The sequence below is a fragment of the Phaeoacremonium minimum genome, assembly GCF_000392275.1.
Source record: "Phaeoacremonium minimum UCRPA7 unplaced genomic scaffold PA7_03_scaffold_62, whole genome shotgun sequence".
Lineage (NCBI taxonomy): Eukaryota > Fungi > Ascomycota > Sordariomycetes > Togniniales > Togniniaceae > Phaeoacremonium > Phaeoacremonium minimum.
The window spans coordinates 163544-187376 of NW_006920969.1; the positions used below are offsets into that span (position 1 = coordinate 163544).

General features: G+C 50.8%; 6 protein-coding genes across 6 annotated transcripts; 2 read left to right on the forward strand and 4 right to left on the reverse strand.

Annotated features, from left to right (window-relative positions):
• Nucleotides 1-1836: 1836 nt before the first annotated feature.
• UCRPA7_1128 (putative 1-phosphatidylinositol- -bisphosphate phosphodiesterase delta-3 protein) lies at nucleotides 1837-3585 on the reverse strand (the record flags this gene model as incomplete). The annotated part of the gene is made up of 1 exon (XM_007913715.1): nucleotides 1837-3585. One exon carries the CDS (start codon nucleotides 3583-3585, stop codon nucleotides 1837-1839), a length of 1749 nt encoding a protein of 582 aa, XP_007911906.1.
• Nucleotides 3586-7714: 4129 nt separating this feature from the next.
• UCRPA7_1129 (putative oxidoreductase protein) lies at nucleotides 7715-8935 on the reverse strand (the record flags this gene model as incomplete). The annotated part of the gene is made up of 1 exon (XM_007913716.1): nucleotides 7715-8935. The coding sequence occupies one exon, from the start codon at nucleotides 8933-8935 to the stop codon at nucleotides 7715-7717; it is 1221 nt and encodes a 406-aa protein (XP_007911907.1).
• A 6884-nt stretch (nucleotides 8936-15819) lies between these two features.
• Nucleotides 15820-16818, forward strand: UCRPA7_1130 (putative -like family protein; the record flags this gene model as incomplete). Its single annotated transcript, XM_007913717.1, has 1 exon — nucleotides 15820-16818. One exon carries the CDS (start codon nucleotides 15820-15822, stop codon nucleotides 16816-16818), a length of 999 nt encoding a protein of 332 aa, XP_007911908.1.
• A 49-nt stretch (nucleotides 16819-16867) lies between these two features.
• On the reverse strand, nucleotides 16868-18424 carry UCRPA7_1131 (putative gpi transamidase component gpi16 protein; the record flags this gene model as incomplete). Its single annotated transcript, XM_007913718.1, has 2 exons — nucleotides 16868-17922; nucleotides 17980-18424. 2 exons carry the CDS (start codon nucleotides 18422-18424, stop codon nucleotides 16868-16870), a joined length of 1500 nt encoding a protein of 499 aa, XP_007911909.1.
• Nucleotides 18425-19164: 740 nt separating this feature from the next.
• UCRPA7_1132 (putative u1 snrnp splicing complex subunit protein) lies at nucleotides 19165-20081 on the forward strand (the record flags this gene model as incomplete). Its single annotated transcript, XM_007913719.1, has 2 exons — nucleotides 19165-19192; nucleotides 19249-20081. The coding sequence occupies 2 exons, from the start codon at nucleotides 19165-19167 to the stop codon at nucleotides 20079-20081; spliced, it is 861 nt and encodes a 286-aa protein (XP_007911910.1).
• Nucleotides 20082-20413: 332 nt separating this feature from the next.
• Nucleotides 20414-23531, reverse strand: UCRPA7_1133 (putative secreted protein; the record flags this gene model as incomplete). The annotated part of the gene is made up of 4 exons (XM_007913720.1): nucleotides 20414-21684; nucleotides 22209-23132; nucleotides 23196-23261; nucleotides 23324-23531. 4 exons carry the CDS (start codon nucleotides 23529-23531, stop codon nucleotides 20414-20416), a joined length of 2469 nt encoding a protein of 822 aa, XP_007911911.1.
• Between the last annotated feature and the right edge of the window lie 302 nt (nucleotides 23532-23833).

Consider the following 23833-nt stretch of genomic DNA (forward strand, 5'->3'; position numbering starts at 1 on the left):
AGTCCATGCAGCCTTGGACGAACAGACTACCAATATGACACTGAATGGTCATGAGCACAAGGCTGCGCCGATGATCCCTATTCTTTTCTGTTCCCAGTCGGGAATCAAAGAACTTCCTCCACTCTCGCAGATTTGTGAGATGTGCTTCTCGTTCTTTCTTCACTTTATCCGGATGAAATGATGGTTCACTCATCGCGGCTCCCTGACAGCGCGATCCAAATATGCACAATCTTGTATAAGAGCTTTTCCACATCACTGTTACGGTGTTCGTGTTGCAATCGACTTCCGGCACGACATTTAGAGGTCTGGCATCTAGTATGCCGTAATGTCTCTGCGAAGATGGGAAGAATGGAGTTATTGCTGAGAGTGCTGCGAGTCTAGCTAACAGATCTTCAGCTTCATCCGTTTCTGAGCCTGGAAGACAGGGTGACTGCAACGTCCTGATTTCGTCTCGAAGAAGCTTGATTGAACTGGTGATAAGACCGTCCACTGCAGAAATGTGTCCTTGCAGAAACTCGAAAACCATGCAGAGTAGAGCTGCGGGAAGGATCCGTTGGGTTGAAGGACGATCGCCCCCGAAGGCAACCCGTTGGCGATAAAGGCGTAAAGCTTTACCGTAATGCCGCAGAGCTGCCTCGCGATGCTGTGTTAACTCAAACGCTTCGGTGTCCAGTATGGTATCGTGATTAACTGGATGCAGATCGAATTGTAGTGATCGAGAAAGAGCACCAATGCCGAGAACGCAATGTCGGATGCATTGGTCCTCCATACTTTCGCGAAGGATCGTTCGCGACCAAAACTCGGAGTAGGCATAGCCCGATAGATCACGAACTATATGTACCCGAAATAAATCGAAATAAGAAGCGTCGCGTTCATTCACGTGAAAGGCAAATAGATCTCGTGGCAGGTCGTGCCTCCACACATGATTGCCCAATTGATTTTCACCTGTAACATTATGGTCTGGTCTGGGTAGAATCGTGGGCAGCTTTCGCGAAATTGCCAATGCGGACAAATCTGTTTTCACTGGCTCTAATGCCTCTGGAAGCGGGTGTGTTTCATATCCATCACACCTGTACAGCCCTATCTCGCACCTAAGACATGTTGGCTTTTGTTCATCACACTTCTAAGTCAAGGTTTCAGTCGTCAAGTCTTTGGTGCTCCGGAATATTACTTACAACATGACGTTTCTTACAAGTCAGGCATCCCGAACGCACTTTCGGCTTGCTCGCCCGTGTTCTTTTGTTCACACTCTCACGATTTCTGTGTCGAGTGAGAACTTGAGGAACAAAACGAAACTCCATCTTCCATCAGGCCACAGCTCAATTAGGAGTGTCGTTTCTGGACGGAGTGGTCTAAGACTTTGGTTCCTTACATCAAGTGCCTGTCAGTGGCCAGGTCAATCGCGGGGAGGAAACTTATATGAGAATGACGAGTGGGGCGCTGGTCTACAACAAGAGTCTCACCACTTCAGCCCTAATTGTCCGACCAATGAGCGTATATGAAGTACGAGAGATCACTCTAAATGCTGACATCGCTTCAAGCCGACGCCCTATAATAGACCTCGCCCCTTGCACCCACTTACTAAGGGTTTTTAATACCAATTCCTGAATAATCCGTGGAAATCTGCTAGATTAAGAAAGCGTCAAGTCTTGACTTCGCTCAAAGTTTGACAGGCTCTCGTAACTGCACACGAATATAATGTTTAAGAGGTACGTGGAATATGCTTCATTGTGTTCACGATACCATGTTTATTTGGGAACTTGAAGGGTAAGGAGAGCATGTGGAATTGCCTAACTTGTGATACAAAAAGGAAATGGAAGCAGCACAGCCATCTTGTTATACTTCTTCAACCTCAAATTTCACCAGTAAAGTGCACGTTGTTTCTCTCCCTTTTAAGTCCAGCATACGAATGAAACTCCACCCGGGCACAACATACATGAGCCTGACGGTCGCGACTGCAAACATGGGATTTGTCGCCCAAGCCTCATCGCTTTTGATAAGTAGGCGCAGGAACACAAGTTCGTTGTCGTCATACTCCCACTCAAGTGTCTCGTCCCAAACAGGCTCAGATGGCAGTGGGTTCTCTCCACTGTGCAAAAATCCTGTGAGTTTGTGCTGCTTGTACGGTTCTGTCTTACGCTTCGGGTGATCGCCACCAACAGTGTGTGGATGCATTAATATGCAAGTAAGATATGGCTTGATCTCATCTTCCTTGTGGTCTCCATGAACCGGCACACCAGTTGCACCGGCAACACGAAGGAGGAGCCTCGTTCTCTTACCGGTATTTAGCTTCCCGTCACCGCCAGAGCGAAGAGCGGCTGGCTTCAAGACGTATCCATCCGTTCCGCTGAACAGTGCCTCATTGAGCTGCATAGCGGTACCAAAATGTTGCCAATTTAGAGCACAAATCTGGGCACCCACGCCCCAGAAAGGCACGGGGTGTAAGTTCTCGGAGGAGATACGCGTGCCCTTGGGGAACACTCGCATGAGATGCTGAGCGTTGTGGCGGCCGATCTTATCACCGAATGTGGGGATTGAAGATGCTAATCCAGATTCCGAGACGTTGATGAGGTGGTGATGTGGCCCACTCTTGAGCTCACCAGGATCGAACCATGAGTTGTTGGTTGGCTTGACGGACTGCGCATACACGCCCAGCTCGGCCAGTTCCGGGATGATGATCGCGTCTTTGGCAGCCTTCTTTTTCTGTTTATAAGCCTTGCGAGCTTCTTTCTCTTCCTCCTCATCCTCCTCATCGCTAGAGCTGCTGTCGGAGTCTGACTCAACTTCGCCAGGAATATGATATTCAACTATTACGACGATCTTGGAGCCGAGTTCCTCAAGAGTGACGTGCTCGCCGCCCTGTTGCTCATCATGGCCCTTCTCTCGAATGGCTTTGCTGAGCAAACGATCACCCCAGACCTCTCTCATTATCTCCACAAGCCGTATCTGGCCATGATGTCCACAGTGGTTCTCGAGGGAGATGAGAATCGGTGCTGCCCGGTAACCTTGGGCATTGATGGCTTGTGCAGCCTCTACATCCATGACGTCCCGTATAGTCTCGCACACAGCCCGGAACGGAATATGAGACACTAAGGTGTACCCGTGGGTGACCTTAGGCTCATCCTTGTCGTCGTCATTATCCCAAGCATCAATCTCAACGCATCGGGAGCCTGTCCGAAGAGCCGTCTCATAAGCAGAGGCAGCAGAATTGCCAAACAGTTGATGCGCTATCAGGTAAGTGTTATGGCTCGAGCTGATGAAGTACTCGGGGAAAGGGTGCGACCTGTCCGTGAGTTCTGGGGGTACACTGATATGAGGCTTGTCAAGGAGAGCCCGGAGGGCCTCGGTGGGTTCATCGGAGGCGGCGTCTTCCTCTGAAAGGAGGCCTTTGCTGCAAAGAAATGCTCTGAGGGCGTGGCTCACTCTGAGCTCATGCTCCGTGACCTCAGTTCGACGGGCACTATGGCCGCCTCCGGCCACGGTGCTGGAGTCGATTTCCTCGCCATAATCCTCATATTCGTCTCCTCCTCTCCTTTTCCCTGCGAATGGGTTCAGCTTGGCGAGACGCGCACTGAGATCGGCCATGACGCAAGTTGGATCTCGTAGCAAAAAAAAAAAAGGGCTAAGGAAGATGTATTGATGGAACCTGCTCCACTTGATCAAGGGCCGCAGTCAGCCCTGAAATAGAATCTCGGTAGAAGGAGCGCGAAAGCCTGCTCTTTTCAGCTGAGATGATCTTACTGTGCCTTGGAATTGCCCCTCCAGAAACTTGGCTGATGCGGGCAGGGCACCACCCCACCATCAACAACAGCCATTACGTACCCATGCGAGCCATGGCACCTTGCCAAGTGGCAGGCGTTCGCCAGCTGGCGGTACTTTGGTCTTCTGAACAGCAGCATAACCCTAACCCTCCTGTCTCTCTTAAAGGAAAGACCACACTCTAATCCTCCTACGATAATGACTGAGCTGCGCTTTATTCTAGATTACGTCAGATGTATAGTACACGGTCCTCAGGAGCCAGGCTCTCCGGGTATCGATTGGCCCATCGTTCGACGACGATTCCAAGAATCACTGCCGTCCCATAGTAGAATCATCAAAAAACATGCCGGCGCTGGCAAATTCGTCAAACGAGATTCCTGAAACAAACTCTTCCCAAAGTCTCCAGGACTGATCCGATGGGTCTTGTGAGAGAGACGAGTCTACGGGTAATAGCCCTGACGGAACCATACTTAAACTTTCCAGTGACGAATTTGTCAATGTCCAGTTTTGCTGAGAAGGCATCGAACCAGCCGGAGCTGCTAAAAGCTGTATGTTCGAGCCCATACCCGAATTTTCCAACCCATACGATACGGTTGAAATGCCATCAACCATTTTGATGTCCTGAGCGGATGAACTCGTAGGCGAAACTTGTACGGAAGTGCCGGTGGGATTAGAAGCGAGCCCTTCACTTGATCTTCTGCTTGCTTCTAGAAGCGGCGCTAGCTTTTCACGAGTTTGACGCATCATCTTTCCCAAAGGCCCTTGCAGTATGCCACCGCTAAAGCGAGCGATAACGGCTTCATGATGACGATAACATGATTCAATGACCGGCCAAGCACGACCGACTAATGTTGCATCCGCGCAAACATAGCACTCGGCAAGGGCAACGGCCAGTGCAGGCCACGGAATCGTAATGTACCAGCGGAACCCTTCACCACGCGGATCAATATGCATCAAGTGGGCCTTCTCTAACACTTGCAGCGCCAGACGCAACACCTCTGTATTACCAGTCATGTGCCTTGGCGGAGCGCGGCTGGCACGAGACCGCTGGAGCGGCCTTAGAGCAGAGAGACGCATCCCTGACACAAAGCACTGCACACCATGCCATGTAAACCATGCGAACGGCGATGATTCAGGATCACAAAAGTGAAGGAGAGCAAGAGCATCTTTCTCGAATTGCCGCCCTTGCTGTTGCCGTACCTCCCATTCCGACGGGGCATATGATTGTGAGACCGCTGTACTTGCTCCACTACCACTGTCTCCAGCACTGGCTTTCTTGTCTTTTTCGACAATATTTAGTAGTCGGCCACTCATCTGTGCAAGATACGTGACGAGAGCGAAAGTTGTATCGGTGAGACTCTCGCTGTTTGGTATGTCTTCTGTCGTCGAAGGGTCGAAATCAGAGTCATTGATATGTCTAGGCATATTCAATGAAGGCGCTGCCTCTTCAGCACTGATGAGAGTTTCCGAAGCTTGAAAAACAGATGCCTGGAGATCCATTAAGCATATGGTGAGCCAGAGTCTTCTCCGCATCTGTTGATAGAAGAACGTTTCCTTCCTCCCAGCTTCCTTGTCTGGGTCTACCTGAAGACAGAGGTTTTTGGCAATTCTTACTGCCACGGCAACTAAGGTCGATACAGCTCTGGTGCGATCTTCTGATCTCCTAGCTACCTGGATAAAGTTCAAATTAGTTAAATAATATAGACATCGTGCCATACAATCAGATACCCACAAGGTACAATATGAAGGCTTGAAGAACAGTAATGTCTCTAGTTGACAAAAGCCCGGATCTCTCGATGGCAGCTTCACAAGTCTTGCGACAGTCAGCTACTACCCGAGCTTTTTCCATCTGGAACATCTCCTGGCACTGTCTTTCTGTCATGCTGGTGGCAGCAGAATAACAGACTGCGGAACTTATGGCATGGACAGATGCGTGACCATCTGGATATCTCAGATACTGTTGGCCTTCTAGCATCCATTTGCTCAATGACGGTCGATGAAGAATTTTGATGATAGGATCGACCTGTCGGAGGTATATCTGACATAATTCCCGCGCAATCTGACTGGTGACAAACAGGTGTGGTGCTGCTAGACTGTTACTTGACCCTGAAAGTCCCAGAATGGAGACCCCACCGTCAACCGAGTCCACCTGTGAAGGGTCTGGTGCTTGGGCGATATCGTCATCTGCCTCAGCAAGAGCCGAGTCCATAACGTCGCGTAATCCGTGGATCTGTTGCGGTTAGAGTCAGAAACACGGCTATGAAAAGCGCGCACCCAAGCGGATAGCAACACCCTGGCTTCTTACCTCGGCGACCAAGTCCGCCCAAAAATGATGAGAGCGTGGCATCACAGCATTATACGACTCAGTAGAGGTCGAAGTGCTGTCTATGGATATATTGGAGTCGTCATGGGCAAGAGTCAGTTTGGGGTGGTCACTACTCTCCCCAGGCTGCCGTGGAGCATCAGTTGTTGTCAAGGCTTGGCATGTACCACTGCCAGCGAGATGATCAGTAAAGCTTACCGGCTTTCCAGAGCTTTTAGGCCCCGTGACTGGCTTCACAATGTCCGATCCCATCCTATCAACTAGTGCTTCAAGTCTTTGTATGCGCTTGTTGAGGTCTTCATCCATGGCAACTGAGGTGTATGCCGGCCGGACTCTCCCTGCCGCAACGGGCGACATGGTCCGGCCGGAGCGCCGTGCATGCCGGCCCCTTGGCAACCGCAAGCGGTGGACAGGAACGCATACCACTCCGGCGGATATACAATTGGAGCATGGCTCAAGCTTATCGCACTTGATCTTACGTTCGCGACAAAGCTCACAACTGAGTTGAGGGGTTGTTTGATTCTTTGGCTGGCTGGAGTGTCCAGCCTGGACCGTGGAAACGTTTTGGTCACCCATCCATTGACTGGTTCAGGCTACACTCAGAGCAAGTAGTGAGCTTCCGGTTGGATCAAGGCGTCCGGGGAGTGTACGGAAATTGTTTGCTTACAAAATGCGAGGGGTTTGGTCAAGTCATACATTGACCCAACGCCTAGTCCCTTGGTTGGAATTTGGGATGTTGTTAAAAGCCGAGGCGAGTCAGTAGGGCGGGCGATAAACAGACATGCGACGATCTCGTGGCAATGTCTCGCAATACATGAAATCTAGGTCTACGGGTGTTGAGACCTTCTAATATGCCCGCGTCGCACCAATAATTTGTACAAAATCTAGGCATCGTCTTGTTCGCAATCACTGCTGACTCATTTCACCAACATCACTATTGACGTCGGAATTGTTACCATCAAATTCATACGCCAGTCTGTTGTCGTTGGTGCCGGTTTTGTCGTAAGGCGACGCGTAGTCCGCCGTAGCTCCCCATGACTCAGGAATACACCGGCTTTTACAAACGGCTTTTGAGATATAAAAATGGAAAAAAGCCTGGCAAAAGATTAGCATGGGATGCATATTCAATAGGCGCTTATGTTTCCACAGTAGTCATTTTGACAATTATTTGGAAGATTCATTAGGGGGAAAGGCTATACCTCGAAATGGTGGATGATAGTGGTGCAAACAGGCAACAGTATTTGCTGTCTGCTCAGCTGCGACACCATCCACAAACAGCCAAAACACCTTCGAAATAAAACAATATTCTACAAGAGTTAGGTCAAAAGCTAGTAATACATGGTTAAGAGCTACATGTTTCGCAAAGCGCTATATCTCCCATCTGATGACGAAGCCGTGTTAGTGAGTTCATGTAAGAACATCGCCACCAAAAAGTCCCAGTGCTTCGCCCAAGACTTATAATAGGAGGAAACATAGAAATGGACAAACTCAATAGATACGAATATAGCCAACTACTCGCTTTGCAAACCCGTACACCAGTAGCTACATCTAGCAGATAAGAGGACGGGCGACCCAAAACATCCAAATCATGTAAGCTACCGCCGGCGCAGCGTTTTCTCAAAACGGTCACCCTCAAGGCTTGAGTTCTGGGTACTCTGGTAGCTTCCAGCCTCCTTTCTCTTCGCTTGAAAAACGCGCGATAAGATCAGGGATGCGGAGAAAGCAAAGGACTCTTGCCATGATGTGGATGACGGTGATGCCCCATTGTGTGTCGGGCATCCCTAGTTTTAGCAACCTGGGATTGACCTTCTGAATCTCGTTCACAAACGGTCTGAGTGTCTCGTCGTAATTCTGGAATGCCTGGGACAGGTTGCCAGGGCTTCGATTTATTTCGCCAGCCAAGACATATGCACCGACGAGAGCTCCCGTGGTCCCCATGCCGCTGAAAGGAGAAGCGCAATGGGCAGCATCGCCCAAAAGAACCACGCGTCCTTTGTACCACTTGTCCATATGAACTTGGACGACTTCTTGGCAGTAGAAATTCTCTGTGTCCTTCATGCCTTCGATAAAACGCTGAGCCTGCCATCCTGCGTCGGAGAATCTCTGCGCCCAAAACTCTTTTTGTTGTTCCACTGGTGCCCTCGGGATGCTTGATAGTTCTTTTGAACTGTCTTTGAGAGTAAAATAAACCTGGGTATCAGTCGGATTGTGAGTTCTGCGCATGATCATGCGACCACCAGGGCTGAGATACGTTCGCCGGATATTATCATCTCCCTTCTCGCGCGGGATGAACCAGTAAGCCATGTGTATGCCGAGTCGTTTGTAAGGATCGGTATCGTGCGGCAGGATAGTTTTGCGAATACGTGATCCTTGCCCGTCGGCTCCCACCAGAATATCATATGTGTCGGATGAACCGTCCGAGAAGTGCGCAACCACCTCCTTCTCGTCCTGCTCGAAGTTCTCTACGGTCTTTCCGAATATGTATTCGACGTTGTCTTTCGTTTGGTCGTAAAGAAGTCGCACGAGATCTCCTCGCATAATTTCGTACTCGGATGTCAACGATTGTGCGCCCTTGCCAGATGTATTGGCCATCATAGTCCCCATCACTTTGCCTTGCGAGTTGACAAAAGAAACCCCGAGCTCATCTACAAGCTTGCTACGGACGACATCATCCAGCCCCATGCGCTTAACAATCTGGATGCCTTGAGCGCGAAGATCAACCTGTGCACCTGATGCTCTCAGGGCAGGGAAGCGTTCGACGATAACGACTCGGTGTCCACAGCGCCCGAGCCAGAAGGCAAGAGCCGGACCGGCAATACCACCACCACAAATGAGGATTTTTAGAGGAGCCATTCGCAAATGCTTGCTTCTTTTGGTATGTAAAGAATCTGATGCAATATATGCAGAATTAAGAGATGATCGTATGATACTTGTCAGGCTGCCAAATTAAACGTGGCTCAGGTTCATTCTTAAATACGTGGTCTAAGGGAGCGCGAATTGACGTTGTGGAGGGAAGCGTGTTAAAAGCCGAGTCGGATCATAGTATGACGCGCTGACTCGTTTCCCAACGCAACCACCATACTCAGGATATCTCGTTCCTAAGGCCTTTTACAAAAGCCGAGTTGGATCATCATATTAAAAAAAAAAAAGTTAAAATAGTATAAGTATTTGAGATTTTCAGCAGCCATGGAGCGGACAGAATGCGACAACAGGATTACTAGACAATTTTGTAGTTCTTCAATTCGGAGGAATCGCATAGTTGCTAATGGCACAATCAAAACAACCGGGCTCCAATTTGGAGACTGACACAGCAAGACCGACGAGTACGGCTGAGAAGCCAAACCAACACACAGTAGAACCTCACATAGAGGCAGCAAGATCATCCGCAGCTGATGCGGACCACTCATCAGAAGATCCGAATCTCGTTGGCTGGGACGGCCCCAAAGATCCCGCGAATCCGAAATACTGGCCAATCAAGGAGAAATGGACTGTCACGATTCTAGTATCTTTCTTCACCTTCATCTCTCCGGTCTCATCTTCCATGGTGGCGCCGGCATTGAGCGCCGTAGGGGAAGACCTCAAAATGGGGAGTGAGATGGAAGTCGAGATGGCTTTGTCTATCTTTGTTCTTGGGTACGCCGTCGGGCCGCTGTTCTTTGGTCCAATCTCTGAAATCTTCGGTCGGTCCCGGATCTTACAACTCAGCAACTTATTCTACCTAGCTTGGAACCTTGGGTGCGGCTTCGCACAGAACAGAGCCGAGTTCTTTGTGTTTCGTTTTCTTGCTGGGATTGGCGGAAGTGCACCACTTGCTATTGGGGCAGGTGTCATTAGGTCAGCTATCTAGGGCGCACGCTCTGTAATCTTAAGTGACTTCTGGCTGAACGAGTATAGTGACTGCTGGTCCGCTGAAGATCGGGGGAAAGCTGTCGGCATATACACACTCGGGCCATTGTTTGGTCCTGTTGTTGGCCCAATAGCTGCTGGCTTCATCGCTGAGAAAACAACATGGCGCTGGTATGCTCTGTTCTCATATTATGCTCTTCTCAACGCTAACACTTTTCTCAGGGTCTTCTGGTCAACTAGCATAGCGGCTGGTGTGATTCAATTGGCTGGCTTGATTTGGTTGAAAGAAACGTATGCCCCAGTTCTTCTAAGAAGAAAGCTGGAGCGTCTTGTGAAGGAGACAGGAAACGAAAAGCTACATACTGGGCCAGAGTCGAATAAGAGCATATCAAGCACCATCGGCGGTGCCCTGATCCGACCATCACGCATGCTAGCGACGCAACCAATTGTGCAGGTGGTTGCTCTCTACATGGCGTATCTCTTTGGGGTTACCTACCTTGTGACGGTCACATACCCTGTCATATGGAGCGATGTCTATGGAGAAAGCCTTGGCATTGGTGGGCTCAATTTCATTTCCCTGGGATTGGGCAGTATCTTCGGCGCGATAGTTAGCATACGATATGTCGATCGCATCTATCGGGGACTCAAGGAGCGAAACAACGGCGTGGGCCAACCCGAGTTCCGCGTCCCATCAAGTGAGTGACATCTGGCACCCTTATACACCATGCACAACTTTCTATCTCTAATGTCTCAATGGGGAAATGCTGACTTCGAGATCGAGTGTTCGCGGGGTCGATCGTCATACCAATCGGCCTATTTTGGTATGGTTGGTCAGTCCAGGGGCATGCACATTGGATCATGCCCAATATCGGCCTTGCCATATTCGTTGCGGGAACTCTTATCTGTCTTCAGGGAATGCAAGGCTACGTTATCGACTGCTACAGCCGTTATGCTGCAAGTGGCCTCGCTGCTGCGACTGTTCTCCGGAGTCTAGCAGGCTTTGGGTTTCCGCTATTCGCACCGTACCTGTATCAACGCCTGGACTATGGATGGGGCACCAGTGTCCTCGCGTTCATCAGCATCGCCGTCGGCATTCCGGCTCCGTTGATGTTCTACCTGTACGGAGCTAAACTGCGCGCATTGTCGAAATATGCCGCGGGCTGAAGTTGAAGGAATTTCGTGTTGCGTGATATTACGAACACAGCCCTCTCAACCCCGGTCTATGTCTCATCACACGCCAAGAAATCCTCACTCCTTCATTCGCACAGCTTTTGATTGGGCAACATTTGAAATGCGTCTGTTCACTCTCCAGAAGTTGCTGTGAGTGGATTTACGACTGATCAGGTGGATGCAGCCCTGGTAGGCTACCAGTCGTCTATGAATCACCGTCCACGGTGATTTCCGGATGGAGAGACCAGTTTTGTAACATGTAAACTAGCAGTACACTACACTCGATTTAGATTTGTCTCACATCAAAAAGAGTTATATCTTCGAGCTAGAAGCACGGCTAATGCATGGCACAGCCGCGTTGTACACGCCATCCCCGGATTTGAATGTTTCTATGAGACATTGATGCAGTCAGTCGATGTCTCTCGGCCCCGTCGCCTTGTCATTACTAAGGTAGCTGTCTCAACATTGTGACGATAATTTCAATGAACGAGGAAGATAAGTTTGGCCCTTTATCTAATCTAAAACGAAGATATTGCGTTGAGCTGGGTGTCGATGTATGGGTAGTGACGTCTGTGGCCGCCGGGTCGACACTTGACGTAAGCCATGTGCGTGCGGAAGTTTCCATGCCGAAATTGATCGTTCCGGGCGCTGGGCTGACTCGAAAGAAAAAACATGGAGTATGATGATATGAAACAGGAATTGACAGCTCCAAGGGAGCAGATCGTCGACTTCGCTTATTGTAGCCGTTTTCCCTGGGCTGGAGCCCCGTCTATAAACTCCCATCGATCATGTCTGAATCCGCTCAAGACAGTCCAGTCCCTCGTGTTTGTCCGCATTGGCCATGTCATCAGAAGTTCAGCTCTGATTGCATCGCATCTCCCCTGTGATTGGACAACGCAGCACCGTTAGCCTGCAGGCATGAAATTCCTGCCGGGACCCCGCCCTAGGGGGAACCCAGACCTGCTGAAAAGATCCATCTAGAGCCAATGGGGGCGCCGCTGTCTGCCGAAAATGCAAGTTCTAGACAGGGTTCTGTAACGAGTGATCGGCCCTAGTGGCTTGTTAGGCGTAGTGGCGTTGGCCCGCATGGCCCTGGAACGATCCGACAATGAAGCCCTGGGCCCTTTGCCTGCATCCTTGTACGGTTGTACTGTGCTGCGAGGTGCTCCAGTCTGCTCCGGGTGGCTCAGGTTGGAATGGACCGACCCAGGCTCAGGCGAGGTGATGTAGAACAGAGCCTCAAAGATAGAACGGGGATTTCCCACGATTTCATTTATATTGCAATTCCCGGCCAGCACCAGCACCGGCACCAGCACCAGCACGATGCGAACCGGGCAGACCCACGTTAGCAGCAACTTTAAGTCTGTCGACTACTCAGCAGCCCGTTCTTAGCGAACAACCATCCCCACATTCTTGCCCATGCGGTGCTTTCCCAATCCCCTCTCAGGCCAGAGGACTGAGCCAGAAGAGACAAATGATGAGGGCCTTTCCGGCGTGGAAGAAAGACTGAATAATGTCGAGCTCAATCAAGGCCGCAAGAGGTCAAGATACACCCCAGAGGCTAAGGAACGGACCCGCGATGTTCGACGGAAGGGAGCATGTCTTCGGTGCAGAATGCTGAAGTTGAAGGTATACATATGTCCCCCGCTTGACTTCGGCTTTTCGTTTCGTCTAAATCATGAGATACAGTGCTCAGCAGAGGATCCATGTGAGCGCTGTCTGGCGTCAGCAACAAAAACATCTGAGAGGAAGGTGCTCTCATATTGCTACTGTATTCGAACTCGTATCACAGAAGTGAACATATTCAAACATGGTTAGCGGTCATCCCCCCATATGGGCATTAACAGCTAAGTGATATGCCCAGAAACACGAGGGAGTGATGTTCTCAAGGTCCAGGCCAATATTCGCGCTTTGGAGACATTAGCCGCCGGATTACACCGTGATGGTCAGACAGACCTCGAGACGCAATGCAACAAAATCCTCAAATGGCTACTTGAAAATGAGAATCAGGACCAGAATACGAGCATTGTCAGCTTCCTAGGAAGTGACGCCTTTTACGATGCAGCTCGGGAAAGTGTCGACGCCGAATTGCTTCGAGACTTTAGGAGACTTATTCTGTCCACCTCATTACTACATACGAGTTGGGGTAGTCTATGCCCGCCAGAGCTGAGCAAAGAAAGCCTACACGAAATCTCTCATACGTCTGGATCGGCGCTTCTCCAACGACTCGAGCGGCTCCTTTCACCGCAGCAAATTGCTGATTGTAGTATGAACTCGACGAGGGTCATATTTCTCGTGTTAGTCGGAACAATTCTCGCAGTCTCTTACTCCTCACAATCAACAACCTCGCCGAATTTTCCGTCGGAGCTCCTAACTCCAGAGTTCCGCGAGAGCCCAACTTTGTGGGTTGCAATGAAAGAGCATCTCTGCCACATGCTGGCGCACTACCTCATCTTCCTGGCTTCTGCGCTAGGCCATAAGCTCACCACCGACCAAGAGAAGTTTCTCGTGGAGAATGCAATTCATCGATGGAGCAAGTCAGAAGCTTTCCTCTGGGCAGGTGCATTACCCGAGCCACGGGGAGGATTGGACGTGGATGCTCTTGAGTACGAACAACCCGAATCATTCACATCCTTGTTGGCTATTCCATATCCCGATATTCTTCGAGGTAATCTGCCTCAAAGTGAATCTGCTCCTCTGCAAACAGAGCCAGATCGTTCCAGTTGGTTAAATTTCAACACGCGGGGTATTAGCCAAAGCAACGAGGGTGAGGCTTGAGTCCTGTTGCGACATATCCCGTCACTCATCTTTCAACTGTACTAACTTAGAAGTAGGAACTGCTCCTCCTCGCTTAGTCAAGCGCCGGCGGATACTTGTTGTTGGGCCATGTGACGGTCATCAGGCTTATGCTCAGATGATAACAACTGGTGACAACGGAAGACCGAGTCTCTTCGTCTAAGAGTGTGAAGAAAGGCCATGATTGTCGGATTGTTAAGATGATCGAATTGTATGTTGCCTATGATAACGACTGTTTTTAAATTGGTTTTTGATGCGTGCGTCTAGAGCACGGGGAAAACTGCAATGTCAAAGATACCAGATACGCTGGTTTATCTTTGCAAACATTTACGGGATGAATTCAATAGATTATTTGTTTTAATGACGACTTATGTTGTTAGCAAGACGTTGATGTTGGAGTCGCAAGGTTTTGGCTATCTCGTAGTGCTCTCCAGGCAAGACTCTGCTGCGCGAAGTCTCCATTTTCGCCATCCAAAGCCATGCTCCATTTCGATATGAACCACGGCGACGCTTCCCATGAACCCATGTCCCAAGGTGGAAAGGACCTTGAGCCGAACTCCAAAGGATCGGAGGAAGGTAATGCTTTACGCCACACCGTCAGCCCACCTCTTGTATAGATGTCCACTTTGAGCTCGTAAAGATTGTAAATCTGTGGCATCTGTGCTGAAAGCATGATTGCTCTATCGCGCAGGTAAGGGATTGGAATAACATCAAGACAAGCGTCATGCGGAATTAGCACCTGCGCAGAAGTCGGCCGAAGATGGATTGGTATCGTGGAGATCTCGGCGTGTTGTGGCGCTGGGGGCTCTGTGATGCGCCTCGGGGAGCAGACTGACACGCTATGTCGGTTGCTACAATAAAATGGCGACCGATATTCAGCTGAACACTTCGCCAGTCTAGCCAAGTCGAATCCTAGAAAAAGAGCGTTCTGGAGAGTTGCCGAATAGATCGTGGTGGGGAGGAATTCCATCGCATTGAGAAAAGGGTCCGGAAGTGCAGACCGCGAAAGATGCGGAGATAGGGTAGTAACGCTATCAAGTACTTGCTTTGGCTTTTGAAGATTTAACTCCTGGGTCGGATCTTGTCGAGGCCTACGGGGTGTGATTGTGTCCTGATGTACAAGCAGCACGGTTTCCGGTTGTCCATTTGAGATCCCTCCCAGTAAGCGCGGTCTTAGATCCCGTCTACTACGGGGTCTATGGTTGATTTGCGTATGCCGGCCATTCCCCTTTAACTCTCTGTGTCGTTGACCTACATATTTGCGATTTCATGTTAGCCACTCATTCCGATTTGTTGCTGGCTTCTTCGCTGCCTACGGTAAAGTTGTTGAGCCTTTCGGTTCTGTACTCTTCTTGCCTCGGTCAAGACTCGCTTCTTTCTATATCCACTCTGGCTGCTTGAGCTTCTGTCACTGGTGTTGATGTGGCAGTCTCTCAGTAACACAGCTTCCTCCAATTCCTTTCGACGACCACCAGCCAGCTCCATGGCCACCAACGTCCACAAGCCCAGATAGTGTATGAACAGACTCAGTCCTAAGAAATTCAAGTCAACAACTTCAGTCATCTGCCAATGATATGTATGGAATAGGCTTATAAATCAATGCACTACTGATCGATCGCGTGAATTTCGGAAGTTGATCCACTGGCTTATGCCGCCAGACCAATCACAAAGAGGAAAACGTGGCATAAGCCTCCCGCACACAAGTCGAGTGTTGTACTTGGCGCATGTAAGTGATATCAGGTAGAATTATGTTCAAATCTGTCTAAGACATTGGAAGAGTAATAATTGAAGCGTATAAAAGGCTGCTTTTGGCCAGTACCGCAATGCTTGACTTCAACAGCAGCTCTCGATCAAATAAATCGTGACCCCTTTTCGACTTCGCGTCATCCCGTCAAACATTTTCTACAATCATTTTGGCCATCATAATGTCTGAAAACAAAATCATAGCTATTGTTGGAGCGACGGGAAACCAGGGCTCATCCGTTGCCAAAGCCTTCCTCTCGACCCCTGGCTGGACAGTTCGTTGCCTCATCCGCAACCCGGCTTCAGAGAAAGCCCAAGCACTGTTACGGCTAGGCGCTCATATCCGGCAAGCAAATCTGGACAGTATAGACTCACTGGCGGCTGCATTCGACGGTGTTGATGTCATCTTCGCTAACACGGACTTCTGGGAGATTTGGATATCTATGGTCAACTCCGGCACTGACCAAAACACGGCTAGCTCGACCGCTTATACCAGAGAGCTGACCTGGGCGAAGAACGCGGCGATCGCAGCATCTAGAGTGCCAACCCTGAAGGGGTTCGTGTACTCCGCTTTGGCTCCTATGAAAGATGCATCAGGCGGCAAGTACACGACTTCACTCCACTGGGAGAGCAAGGCAGACACGGTCAAGTTCATTGAGAAAGAGCTTCCCGAGCTGTGGAAGAAGACCAGCCTCATTTACGTCGGAACGTATAGCACAAACCCTTTCCTGATACCGAAGAAGGATCCCGAGTCCGGGGAGTATGTGATGGCACTGCCGACCGTCAAGACTTGCAGATTCCCCATCATCAATACGCCGACCTCGGTAGGTCCCTTTGTGCGTGAGCTAGTCCTTACAGAGGACCCTGGTACAAAGCTTTTGGCGTTTGATAGGGACAGCTACCTGACCGCAGCTGAAGCATTACAGCTTTGGAGCAAGATCACTGGCAAGCCCGCCAAGTATGTGCAGTTGGGAATGAAGGAGATGGCGGAAAAGACCGGTCTCCCAATGGAGATGCTAGGCGATGCGGGCTTCTTGGGCGAGTTTTCTTTCACGCATGGAGTCGAGAGTGTAATCACACCCGATCAGCTAAAGAATAAGGTGGAGACGTCCACCTATGAGGATTATCTGAAGGCACGCAGTCTAGAGTACTTGCTTGAAGGTGGTTTTAGTCCTTTTTGATCTGGGACGTCCGGTTCATTGCTGGAATAATGCTACATTCAATTCGTATCTATTCTGTCTTCTCGGCCTTGCTAGCCTTAGTTCTCGAGAGAAGCGTTCGTAATTTGCTTTTTAGCTTCTCCTTGAGCGCTGTGGCGCTTACCTGCGGCCCTTCGTCTGCGGCAACAAACCTCCTTACTATGATATTGAACAAACCGCCAAAAGCCAAGGCAATGGCGGTCGATGTGAAGATGATGACATTATATGGCATACTGAAGTCGGGTGTTGGGAGACTCAGGAGAAGAGTCGTGGTGCGTAAATTGGAGATCGCCGACTTTGTGCCAGTTTCGGCGTCTGTGTCGACAATGGTGATAACAGCTGCTGCCACATCAAACCCTCGGTTTGCGTCAGGGGGGTACTCGGTGTATCGCAGAATCGACTTCTCGAAGTCATACGTTAGGAAAACGGTGGACTTGGGCGGGATTTGCATCCGGACTTCCAGCTGTGTCCCTCGTGCTCGATCCAATGCTGGACGATAGTACACCTCCTGAATAACATCCTTTGATTTCGACTCTGGTGGGTCTGCGACTCGAGCTTGCAGGGTGTGCAAGTAGATACGCATGAACCATGGAAGTGACTCCATGTAGACGAACTCGACGCTTTCGCTCTCACTGGGATTTGTGAGTATTGTCTGCACGCCGCCTCGTTCTTGACCGTGCCCCGTGAAACTCCGTTCGGCGTATAAAGGAGGGGTATCGGGATTGAGAAGCTCTTCGGCTTGTTTCTGAGCAGCTTCTCCTTCTTGCTCGATCTGAGGAAGAACAAGCTCGACCGAGGTCTCGGGATCCATCCTGAAACACCGAGATTGTTCACCAGGATTCTTGTGCTCCTTGACACCTTCTGAGATATACACGCTTCTGCTGTGCGGCACCTGAAGGCAGACAGGAGGGATATCGGGATCGGCTAGGGGACAAGTTCCCTTCATTGGCCGACCAAAGATCTGTGACAATGACCAGTCTTGGTTTGCACTATACTCAACAGGGAAGCACGTGTCGTCGCTGTGGTATGATTTGGACTTGTCGCATTTGAGTTCGTGACCAGGAGGCGGCCTTGGTATCGGGTTATCTGTTGAAGGTTGTATTAGTTTGGCAAGGCGTAGACACGAAGACTTTGTTCACTAACCTCTTGGTCGCTTTGACCGCTCAATGTCCAGGACCATGTCAATGGTCTGCTCAATCTCGAGAACACAATCACCGTCTTTGGGGCAGATTGGGCGAATATCGATAGCCATACTCTGCCACGATGCATCGAACAGCTTATGGCCGTCCAGTAAAGTCGCAATTCCCGCCTTGCCCTTGCAAGGTAACAGCTTCAAGAATGGTGTCAAATTTTCTGTACAGACCACTTCCCGGGGCAATGTTCCATAGAGAAGATGTGTATTTGGGGTTGTATCGTTCAAGAGGTTGCCCTCTGGCTGGAATGACATAACGGGTCTCGTTGTCCGTGTACCGTCGATGAAGTTGAGCGAGGCGCAAAAGAGGCCGGAAAGGGCGTTCGTCAAGGTCAGCCACTTCAGATCGGCTCTGTGACGGAGTTGTTTAGTCTTTGAACCTAATTCTCGGTACATCAATGGGTCAATCATACTCCTCATCACTGTCTGCCTCTAGCCAGGCCCAGATCTCAACCCCCGTGCCGCCTTCCTTGGAGCCGTCCCAGGGCCTGGCGCCCCAGCTCTGCGCATCCCATCTCCCTAAGCTAAAGCGAAGATGAAGCTCTTTGGTGCCTGCATACTGGAGAATCTGCCCCAGTGATCGCGGAAAGAAGCGGAAGTTGTGCGCCTCGAACTCGGAAAGAGAGGTGTTGGAACGGAAGTTGAAGCTTGCCAGAAGGGCCGACAGTGGCAGCGGCCTTAGCACAAGCTGCTCATAGTAGCCGGATGCAGATGAAGACGCAGACGCAGGTGCGGATGCAGAAATTTGGGGTATCAAAAGAGAAAGGAAAGACGTCAAGAAGAGAAGGAGGTGCCGCATTGTCGCCGTGCTGTGTCCATCTGCGTCCCGTCGGTCTGAGGGGCCGTGGTTAATCAAAGTCGCGGTATGCTCAGCAAGATACAAAGTGGACAGGTCGCGCTGCACTGGGGCCGGTGATTTCGGGGCTGCTGTTACAAGGGAGCTAAGCTTAAATTCCCCACTACAGCTGATTGGCTGCTGCTTGTGGTGGCGGGTCCAGCCTTGTTGGACGGCTGAGAAATTCGCTGAAAGGCAAAAGGTAGACCTCAATCCCCCTCTCCTAGTAGCCGACATCTTCACTACGACACCGTTCTTCTGTCATCTGTGGAGCACTATCGAGTGTCGCTGGAACATCAATATGGCGGCCGAGCAAAGAAAGCTTCTGGGTAAGTTGTTGAGGTGGCGGCGCAATTGCCTGGACCCAATGCTAACCATCATCCAGAGCAGCTCATGGGCGGAGGTGTTGCCGCCCGCAGCGCACAGCTCAGCTTGACCGACCCGAAGGTCTGTCGATCCTACATCGCCGGCACTTGTCCACATGATCTCTTCACGAACACGAAGCAAGATTTGGGCCCCTGCCCAAAGGTGCACTCAGAGGGCCTCAAAGCCGAGTACGAAGGGCTACCCGAGGCGGAGAAGAAGAAGTATGGCTTCGAGTGGGACTATATGCGAGACCTCCAGAAGTACATAGACGAGTGCAACCGACGCATCGATGTGGCCCAAAGGCGACTGGAGAAAACACCAGATGAGATACGGCAGACGAATGTTCTACTCAAATCGATATCCGATCTGTCGAGTAGCATCAACAACGGACTTCTGGAAGTCGAGATATTAGGAGAGCTAGGCGAAGTGGGCCGCGCATATGATGAGTTCTTCAGAGTCCGCCAGGCGATGCAGACTAAGATGGAGCGTGAGAAGGAGCTCAAGGCCCTTAGTGACACCAGTGGTCCTTCAGGCCACCAGAAGCTGCAAGTGTGCGATGTGTGCGGTGCCTACTTATCGCGACTAGACAACGATAGGCGGTTGGCGGATCACTTCTACGGAAAGATGCACTTGGGCTATGCGCAAATGCGAAAGACCTACGAGAATTTCCCGAAGGATATGCGCGGACGATCAAGACCATCCATGGCCATGGGAGATGGCGACTCAGATATGGGCGGCTTACCCACAGGTCCTGGCGGTGGAGGTGACTGGGGACGCGGCCCCCGCGGTCCTAGAGGCGGCGGCGGCGGGTATCGCGGGCGGGGCGGTAGAGGATATCGTGGGGGATGGTAAAGCAGGGCAGCATCATATATTGCTGTTCTTTGTAGTTTGCATGGCAAGGAGTTCTACGGCGTCTGAGGCTCGGTTAATAGAGTGGTTCGGTCATGGCTGTATAATGATTGAGATCAGAGGCATGATAGCAATCTGCAGATAGCAAATCTAAAAGTTTGTCGATCGCTATTTTTATTTTATATCTGGGATATCAATATGCCTTTTTTTGTTGTGCGTAGTCCACGCCCAACTGTGGTATTCTGATGCCTAATTCCAAAGGGCCCAATGTATGCATACAATGCCTTCATGCCATCACAACCAAGGTGTCCTCTCTCCTGGGTACATCATGGCTCTCATTCAGTTTTCGCATCAAGAGCAGCCATCTCATCGTCCCACTTGCCAGTTGAAGGTGACAGTGGTGAGAATGGCTGCGGCTCCGAGGTGGTGGCTGGGGCAGTCTTCTTCTCCCCTGACGAGGGCAAGGCTGGGAATTCTTCCGAGGACGGAACAGCTTGCGCTTTTGCGGACTTAGCACCGTTGCGCGGCACTCCGTCTTCTTTCGCGTCGCCATTTCTTTCGCCCTCGAAGCCGCCACGACCACCACGGCCACGAACAGGTCCCCCACGGCCCCGACCCCGGCCACGCGGTCTGGGTTCGCTCTGGAAGAACTCTGTGTCCTCCGCAGTCGCAAACTTGCTGCCTGCAAGCCCACCACCTCTGGAGCCCCGAATACCACCGTGAGCTCCTCTGAAATTGTACCCGCCCTGGCGTCTATCCTCTTCGGCCTCTCGCTCCTCCTTGCCCTCGTCCCAGCCGCCCTCCTTCATGCCCATAGCCTTGAGCTTGCGCTCACGATTCTTAGCGCGCTCATCATCCATGCGCCGCCTGTCCTCGTCCGCTCTGCGCCGCTTCTCCGCCTCTTCAGCCTTGCGTTTCCGCGCGGCCTCCATTCCGCGCTCGTAAGCAATGGCATGATCACGTTCGTCGCGCTCTGCCTGCTCGAAGCGCTTCGTCTTCTCGGCGGCCAGGATCCGCATCTTCTCCATTTTACTAGCCAACTCCTCCTCAGTCAACTTCGTCCGCGGGTTGGCGCCGGATCCCAGGCGAGCATTGGGATCGGACTTCTCGCGCGGCGCCGGCGCAGACGGCGGTCCATTGGTAGTCGGCTGGGTGGTTGTAGCAGGAGCCGGAGCGGCAGCTGAAGACGCAGTAGTGGGCTGGCTCTGCTGATTCTGCTGGTGGTTTTGACGAGGTTGGCGATGATTGTTCGAAGACTGTGGCTTGTTGTGTCGTGATTGTGCCAGGGACCTCGGGGCTGTGGGAGGTGGGGGAGCAGCTGTGGTAGCGGGCGGCTGCGTCTCTGTTTGCTCTGGCGCCGGGTTCTGATCTAAGCTCGCAGGAGCATCTGGAGTCGGCTCCCGAGGTTCAGCAGCCTTTGGTTGTGCTTGCTCTTGCTGCACTGGCTCGGTAGCTGCGACGGGCTCGAAGTCGTCGGCGAATAGATCGTCGTCTGTTCTGCCGTTGAATTGGTCATCCATGTTCGCTTCGAATAGCCCACAGGGCAGGGAGGTTATGATAGATAGAAAGGTATGTTTCACAAGGGCCTCATTGATGAACAGAACAGCTATGAGCAAGAGGAGCAGCAGCAAAAAAAATGTAGTGCTAATCTTGTGTCGACGTCTTGACAGAAGTCCCAACTAGGGAAGTGAAGAGAGGGATGGCCATGGTGGGGTTGATGGTGTCGCAGCTAAAGGAAACTAGAATGGCGGGACGGGTCATGATCCAGCAGTCCTGCGACAGCTGCTACCAGCTGGTCCCAGACAGCATCACCGCCTACATATCTACGACACCTGACCATGCTATTGTCCCCAGGACATTTCACTTGTGCTGGAGTTTTTCTTGAATCGTATATACAATTCATATCATATAAACACCAACGCGTATTCTCGAACCAGCGTCATCAAAGTTTGAACAATCAGCATCAGGCATAATCACATTTTATTTCGAATCATCGCCAAACCGAGCTGTGCATTCTTCAAGGTCCATAATGGCAGCATGTGTGCGTCGAGTTTGAATTAGCTCTGCCATTTCATAGCTCTTCAAATACTACTTGCTTTGGTGTTATCCCCCATCTGAAAGTAGGCGGACTGGGAATGTTGTCCAGAATCGAGACTGGCGCCGTCCGGGCGAGGACCTTGCCGCTCTCATCGATTGCCTCGGCAAGAACCGCCCTTTCACTCGTGTAAATAGCTTCTGCGTTGATTCGCAGATGTGTCTCGAAGCCCGTTCGGTCCACTTTCTTCAACAATCTTTGTTGCTTTGGGGCGGTCCATGATCCAACACTTCCTTCACTAGCATAGAACAGCCAATGTGATGTCTCAGTGTCACCATTCCAAGACACAAACAGGTCAACAGAGCCTTTTTCTTTGACTGCGAAAAGCGCAGGTGCTTCGCTGGGAATTCCTGTCCAATTGAAGCGGAACCCACGATAACTCTGAACCAATTTCCCTTCGGGCAGTGAGTCCAGGTAAGAGTGAAACAAAACAGTGCCATCGTCGGCGAACTCGGTGATGGCACCAGCTTGACCCCAGTTGACAAACACGTTGCCGTTGGAGAGAACCTGTGCGTTACCCTGAGACCATGCAGATAAGCTATCTGGAGCAGGGAAAGTTCGCAACGGTACGGCCGTCCCGGCTGTGTGGTTGAGCTGGATGATGCGGGCACGAGAAAAGGGGTTGATCTGGACGCCCGCCGAGTGGGCTGCATTGTCGAATAAGGAGATGGCTTCGATTGTGCCATCTTCTGAACGCCACAGGTATCGTGCATCATGTTGGAACGCGAACTTTGCATCAGGGTGGACCTCGAATGAAGAACCGCCGTGCAGCCCACCAAGTTGCCAGATGACATCGCCAGAGGTGCCGTTGATTTTGAAAACAGCAGCATAGTTGCGTGCAGAGATGAGATAGTCACCTTCATCATTCTTTTCCACGCTGTTAATGTGAAAATAGTTCCACGCATCGGAAGTATTGTAACCGGCACCAGCACCGGCTTCTGCTAACGGCAAGGCATTGTCTACAAAAGTATTCCTCAGTTAGCGGCATCATTATTGAGCATTGTTGATGCTGTTACACATACACTTGGGATCAATGTAATCAAGGCTCTCCCAATCGAACAAAACTTCACCCGTCTCTACATCAAGCTCTGGTAATCAACGGTCAGCAGTTGGTCATCTAAATGACGCCTATAGCCTGCATTAAACTTACCTTGAAAGCCACCAGATACTATCCAGTCCTGACCATTCTTTCCACCCCATGGGTTAAGGCCCACAGGCTTAGCTATCGGGGTCTCAATCAAGACAGTTTTACCATCAACAATCCTGAACTCATGAGCGGATACTAGTTTGTGGGCACCAGCTACGGACGTCTTCACGATATCGTAGCTGCTGTTGAAAATCACATGGTACCCATACATCCTTCCATGGACTTTGTCTAGTAAGCCTTGGAATCCTCGCAAGACAGGCTGTCCCTTCCATGTATCCGGCCGAAAATTGATGAACCATCCACCCGAGTACCCTAATCCTGACCAGACCAGCTCGCCATCATCGCGGTAGATATACGCGCCCGGCTGTTGTGGGCCTATAGCGTCTTCACCAAAACCATTGTAAGGAGTGATGAAGATGTAACCTTTTTCAACACGACTGCGGTCAGCAGGTACTGTGATATTGAGCCTCGGAGGCGATAAATCTGGACGAGAGCGAAACTGCCAGTCAGTGA